The sequence below is a fragment of the Dermacentor albipictus genome, chromosome 8 (assembly GCF_038994185.2).
Source record: "Dermacentor albipictus isolate Rhodes 1998 colony chromosome 8, USDA_Dalb.pri_finalv2, whole genome shotgun sequence".
Classification (NCBI taxonomy): domain Eukaryota; kingdom Metazoa; phylum Arthropoda; class Arachnida; order Ixodida; family Ixodidae; genus Dermacentor; species Dermacentor albipictus.
Genome location: NC_091828.1, coordinates 28,531,859 through 28,544,855, shown reverse-complemented (window position 1 = coordinate 28,544,855; position 12,997 = coordinate 28,531,859). Strand labels below are relative to the sequence as shown.

The 12,997-nt window shown below is 48.3% G+C and overlaps 1 protein-coding gene across 1 annotated transcript in view; it reads left to right on the top strand.

The window, feature by feature from the left end:
* The first annotated feature begins 11,594 nt into the window (after window positions 1-11,594).
* The window catches only part of LOC135905235 (uncharacterized), a 39,092-nt gene continuing 37,689 nt past the window's right edge, over window positions 11,595-12,997 (top strand). The window contains exon 1 of the mRNA XM_065436243.1: window positions 11,595-11,880. Within this exon, the coding sequence (XP_065292315.1) occupies window positions 11,595-11,880 (286 nt within the window). The remainder of the gene's footprint in view (window positions 11,881-12,997) is intronic.

Sequence of the window (12,997 nt, the reverse complement as noted above, 5' to 3'; positions counted from 1 at the left end):
AGAGCTTACTATTGTCGCCGCGTGTTGTGCATTATCTTCCGGTGACGTTACTTGTGATACGTCCTGCAACGGCTGCTTTGACGTGTGAGAAGCGTGCGTATATTCTAGAAGTCGTCAAGCAGGCTTTTTGCATAGTTTAATAAATTATTTTCAACTGTTTGGTTTGCGCTATACTCTTAAGCAAATGCCGCTCACGCAAGCTCCAATCTCATCAAATAAATAAGGATAGTTAAGCCAGCGAGCAATCAACCCGCTATCGAGGACGGCGGTGTACTGGTCCGACGGCACTGCGGACACTTACAGGGCACCGAAGCGAAACGATGCACTATCTGACGAAGTTTATCTGTCACGGTGAGCAGATCGATATGTCTCGCTGGCGAGCAATGCTCAGAGTATAATGCGCCAAGTTTAAATAGTGGTGCTGAGATTATAGTTGGTTTCAGCAATACATGCAACGAACAGCTTTTTTGCGTTAACCGTCAAATAAAATGGTTTTACAGTTTGTCCCGAAGGGCGAGTCATTGACAGCGATAGCAAGGTTTAGCGTTGCCTTTGAACTCTTCGCACGTTGTGCTAACTGTACTCGGGTTTGAAGGTGCATGGCGCCCTTCGCGAGGAAACTCTTACTGGCCAAAGGGAACAACGCCCTGGCGGCCATGCTGGCACCTACTAAGCGTTTCAGAACGCTGGCAACAACAAGATCGTCGTCAGCGACGTTGTACCCGTGGAACCTCGACGGTATAAACGAGATGAGGCTAACGGGAAACCGTCGGCGTCAGTCAACCTCCAGTGAAATGTGAAATAAAGTTTCGCTCGATAATTTCTGCCTGTTTCACTCTTGCCAGAGCATATATGCACATCAGCTCCGCTGGAACGCTAGTGTGTTTATAGTGTGTGAGCGCCCACCACTCGTTCCAGCGGCGGAAGGCCGAACGCCGCCTCGGCTCGGCTCCGCCACCTATGCGATTGCGTGTAGCGTTTCTTGGTGGGTCCGCTTCGTCGTTCTCGCAAACGAAACGCACTTTGCGTCTCCGCAGAAGCTCTATCCTACCGTGCGCGAGTCTCACACGCACCGTCGATAGCGGGACAGCATGACAATAATACTGTAAGTGCACTTCGGGAGTCCGTGTAGTTTTTGCCCCAATAAGATTGTTTAAGCTTGTTGATACGAAGTTCGAGGGACGCGAGGATCGCGGCGCTTAGCAGGGACTGCCCGTCGAGAAGTGCAATAAAAAAATAATCGCAGTTTCGCCTGAAAGGCAAAGCGCCGATTTCGATAGAAAATTTGTAGATAGCTGTACGAAGTTAGAACAGTCGTTCTATCGGCCATATAATCTTCTAAAGACTCGTTTAGTAACTAAATTAAGAATAGTAGAATGTGTAAGTCTGACTCAACGAGGACATAGAAAGAAACAGACACACAGCGACAGTCTGCTTCATTCTACGTACTTGTTAGTCGTGCTTAGGCATTCTATCATGAGTTCAAACCAACTATCCCACCAACTTGTTTTAACTAAATTAACTAGCACAGTGTCAGGCGCGCACAGGTAAACATGGACACATCTCGCTCGATGACCGCGGGATTTCGGTGTCAGAATTCTGGAGAGACAAATCGCGGCAGCAGCAAGCGAATTGCGCACAAAGCTTTTCAAGGCGCAACATTCGGTCATACGGATTTCGGCTTCATATACTTCTGCTTTATAGTCCCACACTTTCTTTGCTTTTTCTTCTGCTCATGCTTTAAATTTCACGCCTTTCAAGCCAATTTTCTCAGCAGCCTCAGTGAGCGTAATCTTTTCTATTTCTGCCTTCCGTGAAGCCCTCAGCTACAATCTCTCATTACACTGCTCCGACCTGCTTAATAAATCAGAGAGAAAGTCTCCGTCGAGGACGCCACTGTTAAGATGCGGTTCAGGAAGCAGGCTTCATTGTGTGAGTCAGAGATGCCTTCTAGGGCAGCAAGGAAGAAACGGCGCGCGAAAACGTATATTCAAAAATACAAAACGCAAGTACAAGGTCGCAGGACGTGGGAGCAAACGAGACCAAGCGTCCCTAGACAGCGTTTAGAGCGACTAGCGCTGCGCACTCGCAGTTTGGCTGGTGTCGCTCGACCAACTGTGCCAGCGGACACGGCAGCCGAGCTCTCGCAGACTTAGTCAGGTTGGTCGACTGGTTGACGGGAGCGGAAACCTTGTCGTTAAGAGGTCCCCGCCAGCGTTGGCGCTCGACCGAGGGCGGCTTGCATGAACATTTAATAACAGAAATAATAATGAATTAAGAACCAGTTCTTCTGCGGAATAGGTGTTGCCTATGGCACACTTAAAAAAAATGGCTGTGGCTTAGGTAAGGTTAAGCCCAGGATGCGAAGCATACTAGCCTTTATTTTAGTTGTTGAACCACTGTTTAGCCTGGTGAACTGCTGTTGCTTGGCTATATTTGGTTCGGCTAGACGAAGAAACAACTCATGCATTACTTCTTCGCCTTCAAGAGTGGAACGCGACAGCGTTCCCGTCGACCCGCCAAGGGGTGTAAGACAATGGGCTACAGGGCAGCGACTACGCGCCCCGCATTGGACGCGGTGAGCGTCGAGCAAAGCAGCGTTCGGCGCGGCAACGAAATGTGCGCCTGAGCAAGAGACGCACGCCTTAGAAACAGCGCGTTTCTAAGGCAACACCGCATTCACTAGAGGCGCTTTTGTACCGCTTTGAAGCGTTGTACTCGTGGCTCAGTGGTAGCGTCTCCGTCCCACACTCCGGAGACCCTGGTTCGATTCCCACCCAGCCCGTCTTGCAAGAGTTGAGCCAAAGCCACTTCTCCTCTGTCGTGACGTCACGGTGTCACGTGATTTCATGGTCACCGCCGCGCCTGAGGAGCTGGGTTGAGCCCTCGTAATATGCTTCGCATAAAAACACGTTTGTAAAATATCGACATAGATTCCACAGCCACCTTAGTTCTACACAAGAAAAGTAGGAAGATACCTATAAAGAAAGGGGTCAGACAAGGAGGCACAATTTCGCCAATGGTATCCACTGCGTGCTTGGAAGAAGTATTCAAGCTAATAAACTGGGAACGTTTAGGAGTAAGGATCGACGGTGAATACCTCAGCAACCTTCGGTTTGCCGAAGACATTGTTCTATTCAGCAACAATGCAGACAAGTTACAACAAATGATTGAGGACATTAACAGGGACAGGGTAAGAGTGGGGTTGAAGATTAATATGCAGAAGACAAAGATGATGATGAATAACCGGAGAAGTGAACAAGAGTTCAAGATTGCAAGTCAGCCTTTAGAGCCTGTGAAGGAGTACGTTTACTATAGTTCTTAGTGGTCCATGACATTTGCAAACGTCCATGCATTCATTTCAGATTCCCACGTGAGCAGTGCAGAACCGATTGCACTTGTACTTTGGTATGCGCGGTATTTCTTTTTCATTTAGATCAAATGTAACTGATAGAATCCAACCCGCAAATTGCAATATGTGCCGTAAACTAATTAATTTGAAAATAATAATTTATGGTCGATACTGCATTTCGCTTTCTTGGGAAAGTAATGTCCGCCCTTTGAGTAGTCTAGGACAATGACTACAATTGTGCTATCTTCCCTAGGCATTTTTAAAATTCTGCGTTTCTGCGTGATATAGAGAAAGAACACCGGGCACATGCCGAAACACGGTAGCCAAGCACAGCACATGTTCTCTCGGCAGCGGAGAGCGCCATTGCTTTGTAAGCAGCGGCATAATATAATGGGCAATGATAAGACTCTTCTGGTAAGAATGATAAGTCATTCTGTCTTGCAACGAGCTGTCTTCTATTACGAAGTTCCACCAAGTGATGGCGCCACTTCCTGCTCTTTACAATGAATATTTCATTCCAGCGCTTTTGAGCTTAGCCACATGACAAACAAGATATGCAGCGAAGCTGGCCGTGACAGATATATCGATTCGGTTTTTAGCAGGTAATGTCTTCGACAGCGCGGTTTTCATGGAAAAGGCGAGACACGACAATGGACAGAGTAAATGACAGATCACGTCGATCAACTTTTGCTCTAGTATAGCTTCTGCAGTGTTGCCTAAACATATACGCATACTTCTGATGTTCCAAGGGTACGCGTTATCAGCTCTTAGAAGCTGTTTTCACTCTTGTGGTGACGCTTAGACGGGACTGGATTTCTCTTAAATCAGCTTCTGTGTTTAACCGGATAGTAATTGTTACTTTCCTGGCAGTGACTCTCAGTACCGAGAATGTATTTGAGATTTTACCTGTGAAAACTTCTTGCGGGAAAATGAATTTTCTTTTTCAGTTTAATTATTACCCGTTAGCAATCTACGCTGCTGAACACGCGGTCACGGGTGTGATTCCGGCTGGGGCGATTGCATATTGTTTGGGGAAGAAGGCAAACACACTCGTGTGCCGTGCATTGCGTGCAGATAAAGAAGCCCAGGTTGCCAAAACTAATCATGACTCCTCCATTGCGGCGTCCCATAATCAGATCGCGGTTTTGGCCCGTAGAACCCGAGCGTTTATTTTAACACGCTAGTAAACAGCCGAGCTCTGTACCAACCACAGTGGGCGCCACCACCGTAATGACCCTGTGAGTTTTGAGCGCACACGACGAGGTGGAGATTCCTGTCGGAAGGGGGGTCCCTTCAGGCAGTAAAGTCTTTTTTTAAATATGTAGTCACTACCGTACCTGGTGTGGAAAAAAATGTACCTTGAATTACTAGATCTAGGAAAGTTACCGCGATCAGGGTCAAATTGCGCCAGATTGTAGTAGAATCTATTAGTCCTCGCATCTGTATGAGCTCTCCGCAGGACCTTAAGGTAGCTTCGACAATACATCTTTTAAGCATACTTCCTAAGACGCATATACGTAGACAAAGAAAAATGGGGGCGAGGGGGAATTTGGGTTAATTTTTTAACTGCGCCTTCGAAGTACAAGAAAACTATATCTTTATGTGATCAGAGCCTTGGTAAGCCAGAAAAGATTGAAAGCGAAAGAATGGCTTTGAATTACAGCGTTCAATTACGAGGCTGGGCCATCTGGTGCTTGGAACTGGTCCATGCCTAGTCGACAAACAACGAGAACATAATATTTTAAAGAACAGAAAGATGCAACCGATTGAACACCGAAATATATTTCTGAATAATAGTGAGGTCCAAGCAAACATGACCGCACTGAAACCAAATTCGTCGTAACAAATTCCTGGCGATGCGAACAGCCACAGAATTGAAGAAGGCAAGCGTTACGATTTGCTTTCAACGCTTAGTACCACCTATTTCTGCCAGATACACGCAAATCGAGTGTTGAGTGACTACTGCGCCTTATGAAACTATCATATATTTCCTATTTAGCGTCCCAGGGATAACTGCCACGAACCCATCACCGACCGCAGACGGAGCTCAGTGAAGCAATAAAAGCAATCTCGCGCGTGCCAAATGCGCCCAAAAATTCACAAAACAAGCTCATGAAGGATTCAAAAGGAAAGTCGTTAAATTGTTTCCTGCTTCACTAATTGGGCGAGCCTTATACACATTCCGTTGGCTCTCATCCTGTGCAGCTTGCAGGATCTCGTCTTCACTTGCCAGTTTTTTTTTTTTTTTTGCTTCGCCCGGCGCTTCTATACGACGCCTCCTGGCAGAGGCTGGGTAAGTGCATAATCGAGGAGGAATGAAAGCGTGGATACAACCTGGCAACCGTTTGAGTCGGCCAAGTTATTAGAAAAAGGAAGTACATCTGATCGTTCGGAAAGCGCGCAAATTCCTGTGTAAACGTATTTTCATCGCTGGCGTCATTCCTAAATTCCCTTTCACGCGCTCGATACGCTTGGCAAAGCTAGCAAATTTATATAATTGGACACTGCGTGTACCCTGCCGCCATATCTTCAGACCCGACACACATTGTTACAGTACGTCCTTAGCTAAAGGTATTAGTAGCACGCCGGCCACTTTGTAGCCGGCCTTGCCGGTGGTCAAACGTCCTTTATTTCACCGCTACTAAAAAAGAATTTAGCACGCACAAACATCCGACGAAATTCCCTATGCACAGCGGTGAAACGAGAGCCGGAACTGACTCCTTCGATGATTTGACTGCTCAGTTAACTGCCACAAATGTTTCGTCGATGAACTGCCCTAGTTCATAGCTGTCACCTCAACCGGCGTGTTTTGACGTACGTCATGTATTTTGGATGCAGCGACAACTTTCTTTCAAAATTAAAGAAAAAAAAACTACTTTCCTCCAGTAAAATAGCACCTCAACGTACCAATGAGGGACAGAAGCAAGCGACATGGTGTGGTTTATTCACCATTTGTTAGCGGGCAAATCAATTAGGTTTCTAAGACAGCTTAACAAAATAGCTCAGGAGGACACAATTTGGCTTTCTGCAACGTCATTTACGCAGTCGCAGCCCCATCGGTTCAGTTAGGGAAGGTATAGCTGTGTTTTTACTGCTTGTGATGCTGATTTATTCGTCCCTCGTAAATGACGTGCGCATTTAAAAAGACAACGACACCAGATTACCCAGAGTCATTTGTTGAATGCTAAACCGCACGCGGCGCAGAGCGAGCTCGAATAATTTGCGCGTGTTCGGGGTGGTATTATACTTGTACTATATATCATCGTAAGACCCCAAAGCAATCTGGCAAAGCCAGCGATACGTGACAAAATAGAGCGCGTTCTGCGTGTACAGGGCGCGCAGTACATGGGCACATGGTTCCACTGTCGCAATGACGGTCAGCCCGAAATACTTCACGCAGGCGTTCTCTCGTTCGTGCCGTTCTTATCGCGAGAGGGACACAACTGAGGAAAGAATGCAACGCTGGCGCCCTTGCTACGCCGACGTGTGCCAGAGAATGCGCAAAAAATCCGAGGACACCTAAGCACTTCTTATGAGTTTCGAATGATAAAGCAATAATTCCCAATTGAACGCCGCTGAGCCATCCTTCAAGTTGTGCGCTGTGAGTGACGTTTTCGGGCTCTGCTGGGGGGTATGTTATCGAGTTTTGCGAATAAATTGCCGCGGTTTGATATTGTTTTACAGATTCTACGTTAGCACGTAGGCTGTAGACTGGAATCATTCGCACGACATTGTTGAGAAATAAAGTGCGATTACTTCACGAAGTCAACGTCACTGGTAAAATTATAGACGAGAGACTGAGGAAGCAGCACCGGCCACCAAGGGCCGCAGACACGCGCATCAGCTGAGCCAACACATTCTAGGAGTTGGCTAGGCCCAGTGGGAGAGAGAGAGAGAAGTACGGGCCGCGCGCCGGATTCCGAGAGCCCTCTCCCCTCGCGCTACACATGGGGCTAGCGCGGCAGCAGGTGTGTTGCCCGCTCTGCTCCTACGAGGCGCGCTCGAAAAGTGGCGTGGCGGCCAATGCTACCACAGCAGCGGCTGTTCGAGGGTCTGCACCAAGGTTGTCGCAAAGGTCGGTATCGGCGAGACAGGGCCGTTGGCAGCACGCTTGCATCAGCACGCACCCGATGCGCAACTGTAGCTGCGCCACCCGTTGCAACCGCAAAATATTGCCCGCGGTCATCGCAGGCAGCATCTCTGCGCGAGCGATCCGTGGGTGGGGGTTCGGTTGTAGGAGGTGTTGTCAGATGGTGAGACGCATGTCTTCGCTGTTCAGAGGAACTTCCACGGGCGGCAGGTAGTGGGCGCTTGCCACAAGCTCGTCGGCGCGCTCGTTCCCGAGCACACCGGTGTGGCTTGGGATCCAGTGCAATCCGACCGTGACTCCTCTGCGCGAATTTGGCGAGTTCGCTGCGTATCTGCCGCACCAGAGGGGTTCGACCATCCGTCTGGATTGGCTCAGAGCAAGGCGCACCTTTCTGTATCGCAAGTTTCTCGAATATTATTTCTTGTTCTATCCGCTGTTTGTTGTCACCGAACGTTACGTAATCAGATCAATGTATATGCGAGACTTTAAGTGCGTATTACTTTCTGGAAGGCACTAGAGCACCAGCGGTTAAGCTAGAACCTTCGATGACTCATGTATAAAAGCAGCGTGCTTTAGCCGTAGATCAGATCTCGAGGATCGACGAGTGTGCTCGCCGCTACCTGAGTGTTGAGTGCTACTTGCGTTGCAAGGCACAGGTTCGCCCAAAAAAGCATGCAATCGTGAGTTACATTTTTGGCGTCTGTCTTCACTACATGACATCCGGAGGAGGGCCGAGGGAGGGGGGGAAGGAGGGCGCTTGCTGTCTTGTTCATGCACCGGACGCCTTCGTCAAGCCCAAACCCCGAAAACTGCGCGGACGTCCCCCCGGAGCATCCAACTACCCGTAGGCCATAAAACCTGCCCCCGTACCGCGAACATCTTAGAGCAGACCTATAACTGTGTGCTCACGGAAGAAGCCACAATGACAGCTCCACTGCAGCCTACACTGATTGTGCTTCAACAGTCTAGAGAGCCCATTACTTTTCATGGATCTTCATCGGACCATCAGAAGACCTGGCGTGAGACAATCCAAAGAGTGTCCACTTAAGGAAGCAAACGCTATGCCACGTTTTCTTTTTTTTCTGTTGGAAGGAGCTGCCAAAACTTGGTTTGAAGAGCGAGAGTCCTCGTTAAAGAAATGGGTCCTGTTCAACAACAAGTTCTTAAAGTCATTCACTAACCTCACCAGAACTGAAACTCGTGCTTGCCAAACTTATTCTGCAACCAGGAGTGCAGCTGCCCAATTAGAACATCGCCATTCTTACTGAACAGACGACCTGACTTTTCTGCCCCCGTATCCAGGTGTGCCTGATGTGAAGAAAATGCTATTCTTGATGAGGGAGGTAAAGTAAGTATACTCTTCGCCGGACTGTTGCGCAACCCACCCAAGAGTGTAGGAGAATTTCTGATCGAAGCTACGATGATTGACAATATGCTGTAAATGCGCCCTAGAAAGTAAAACCACCGAACGTCTGCGGCAGCGCAGAAATTCAAGCACTCTGCTGCAACGACTTCTGCGAGACGATAAGAGCAGTTGTGCGCGGTGAAGTACGCAAGATGTTACCAGCGTGGTAGCCCCAAGTGGATTCGATTGATGACGTCGTCCGAGAGGTGATCCAGCAGTCACTTGGAATTCCTAAACTGCCACAGGCGCAGCCGCAAACAGTAAGCTATGCGGCCGTAGCCCAGCCCCGTGTTTTCCCTCCACGGCCACAGGAAAGCTCTATCGCGCCACCAGAACGTGCGGCCATCGTCCAGTGAAGCTGCCCAAAGACAGACGTGTGGCGCGCTCCAGAACACCACCTGCTCTGATACCACTTTAGAGAAGCTGGCCGCATCTAGCGCCGATAACCATGTCACGACTTGAGACTACGGGGGCTTGCCGTCAACGCCCCGCGCCCTCCGCGTCATCAACGGCCTCGTGACATTGCCGACTATCTCACCGTGACACAGGGGAGCCATCGGCGACCTTCTCTTTAGGCGCTAACTGGCCGCTGTCGCCGCAGCGCGAACCGTAGGTTAGCCCAAGCCGTGGCCGGTCCCATAGTTCTTATAAGGAATATAAAGGAAGCAACCGATAGAGCTACGGTTGCTGTTCGTCGAAATGCCTAAGATCCTTCGCTGCCAACGTAGACGACGAAAAGACCTTCTCGACGTTGTAGCGGCTACTCGATGCCACCTGCACGAAACCTGGAAGCCAACAAAACGCGGCATAAGGAAGACGTGACGCCACGACGTAACATCACTTCGACAACGCGACGCAGTCGTAATCCGACACTGCGACCTAACTGCGACGCAACACATAAGATCACCGACCTCGACGGTCACAATGCCCCCGTTTCAGTAGACACAGGCTCTGACTGCTCCGTCAGGAACGCCCTCTTGCAGCACAGTTGAACAAAGCTAAGACTACACTGGAAGGCCTTCAGATGCGGACAGCAGGAGAACACCTAACAACGCGAAATGGAATAGGCATGCAAGAGTATTCGTCAATGACCGGACCTATCGTGCGACCTTTATCATGGAACAGCACTTACGAGACGCGGTTCTCGGCATGGACTTCATGAACCAACACGGTCCAATCATCGACCTGAAGTCAAAGTCGATAACGCTTTCCGGAGAACAAGCAGTACTACCTGGGTGCTCTCTGAAACACCGCGCCTTGAGTGTGCTTAAAGATTACGTCACTATACCGCCTCGCGGCACCATCATGCCTTCTGTCGATGGAGAAGTAACCGGAGACAGGGAAGCCACCGTCGAGAGCGAGCAACACCTACTGCTTGACCGAGAAATTGGCATCGTAAGAGGATTTTTTAATGGTAGCGAGGAAACTCATGGGTCTGATAACAAACTTCAGCCATGCATATGAACACTTAAACAAGGGTCCAAAAATCGTACATTAAAAAAAATTGAAGCAGTTAGCAGTGCATTTGTTCCTTCACCTTCTACCGAAACTACAACAATGGTTCACGTTCCAGAACAAGAGGCGTAATTCACTAGGCTGAGCTGGTCTTACGTAATTAGCGGCAATGTTCTTACGCTAAGATAAGAGTGCCACCGAAGTGGCAGTGCAGGTAACTTAAGACATCGTATGAGAGCGAGGAGGAAACAAAGCTCAGATTAAAGGACAAGGACTGAAAGAAGCGTGGTTGACCGATATCGCTATTGCATGTCACGCGCTTGTAGTTGAGCCCATGCGGATCACGACAAATCGCTGCACACCTCTTTCTGGCAACTTCAGTTTCCGGGCTCGTGCTACATCAACTACAAGCGCGACCGTGCTCGCCCACTCAACCTACCACCAAATAATTAATGATAGTGCCCGTACACAAAGTGACTTAACGTATTTACTTTGATGCAAACGCAGCAAAAGAAAAAGGAAGACTGCCTAATAAAAAGGGCACATAAGAACTGCACGCCCCGTCTGAAAATGCATCGGTACAGTGCGTAGTACATACCTTCCCATCTTTCTAAACGTAAAAAAAACTGTACGTGCTTTCCAGTTGCTTCTTGGCGCAAAAATTACACGAAGTAGAATATAGACGTCTTGTGCAAGCCAAATTCAAGACCTCCTGCATCGCTTCTACTGCCGAAGAACAGTGAAGTTAACGAGTTCAATTTCGTTATCACGAGTCGTAATTCTAGGCATCGATCACTAATTCCTTTTAGATAAACAAGCGTACACGAAAGCAGCTAATTCTACAGGCGAATCTACTACCTCAAGGTTGAAATAGTTAAGAGACACGGGTTGCCCTTAAGCACCTTTCTTTAGAAATTTGGTTTACCTAGCCGTAAAAAAAAGGAGGCCATAACGGCTAAGATGCACCAGCTATTTGAGTTATAAACTCTAAAAGTGCTTCACTAAGACGCGTTTCGTTTCGCCCCTCGAGAAGCAACAGCTACTCACTTCTGCTGCATTCAGTCTGGAGGTCGAATAGACAGCTGTGTGCTCTCGTCCCAAAAATCTGTGTTCTATGTTCGAGGGCCACATTTTCCTACTTGAAAATCTTTCTAAGGAAAGGGAGGTGAAACTGTAGCCGTCCAAAAGTGCATGGAAAACTATGCACGGTTATCGATCTCGCGTCATGCCGGCTAGCTGATGGGGAGGATACATAAGCACCAGTCAACGGTGACGTTTTCTTTGGAAAGAAAATGCTCAGACTAGCTATATATAGCTATGCGAGCATAGCAGCAGCATTTCCCGAAGAGCGGTCGAGGTGGCTAAATGTTTTCAAAACAAAAATCGCAGTGCTTCTTGACCTCAACGAAGACCATCGACTGGCCTTAGAAGCAAAGACGGTAGGCTCACCGGGGTCCCAGGCCAAGCAACAGGCCTGGGACTCCATTGCGAGCACCCTGTGCACCGTGGCAGGTGTGCGTCAAACTACAGCCGAAAAAAAGAAGTGGGGCGACCTGAAGTCTCCTGCAAAAGCTCGAGGTAAGGCATATTCCAACTATTTCAAAGTGTCTCGTCCTAGCTATAAAACAGTCTTACATATCGGCTAATACTGTCTCAGAGTAACTGACAGACTGGTGCTTGCTTGCGCAGCTGCCGCTGTTCGCCGCAGCATGGTAGCGACAAGTCCTGGTCCGACGGAGGTGCCACCGCCTAATGAAGAGGAGCGCATTGTGGCGCTTTTGGGGCGTGTGGCCCTAGAATGAATTCCCGGTGGTATTGACATCAGAGCACCTAGAGGTAATTACGAGCAGTATCAACTGACCGCGACCTTGAAGTAATCGCCGTGCTTGACTACTTCAGTGATAGACGTCATTGTACCAAAGGCTGACAGTGGCATGTAAACGATGGTATACGAGTGCTTTATGGAGACAAAATGGGGAAGGTCCTCGTGACTGCTTGAATGACTTAGGGTCATCGAGTTGCTAATGCTAACATGGACTTAATGAGTGACAAGCCATAGTTGATGGCTGCCATGCCTTGAATAGACCCAGTCTTGTAAACAGTGTTTTGTTATGCTCACTCCGCAAGAAATAACCGGCTGGAAGAAATACTTACATTCGCCTCTCCTGCACAAATCTTCAAAAAACTGCAAAATATGATAATTGTAGAGGTTATCTGTAGGTATTGTGGAATGGAAGTGCTATATTGAAATGTCTATGTGTTATAATTCGGGCACGCTATAACGTAAAGCTGTTGAAAACATTTCGATTCCAATTCTGCAATCATCGCTCCATGATTTGTCAAAAGCTTTTTTGGACAATCCCCATTTCGCCTGTCTGTCGCGCGACGTCATGAAAACCGCGAGAGCACCCCATCTTATATGACGTGAACACACTCATTACGCATGATTGGAAAGAACAAAACAAACATAGCTATTTATGATTCAACGCCTTTTCACCAATAACCCTCGGCTATTGGTCAAAGGTTTTCCGGCGACACCCACTTCATCTGCCCCTCACGGGGGGTTACAAAACCGTGAGAACTCACCACGTCAAAGTGACGTGTACGCGTTAAAGATGCATTAATATGCCGAACAAAACTGAATTTTCTTCTCAATAGCCGGACGCTGCCCCATTCAGAAAGGAATAGCAAAATG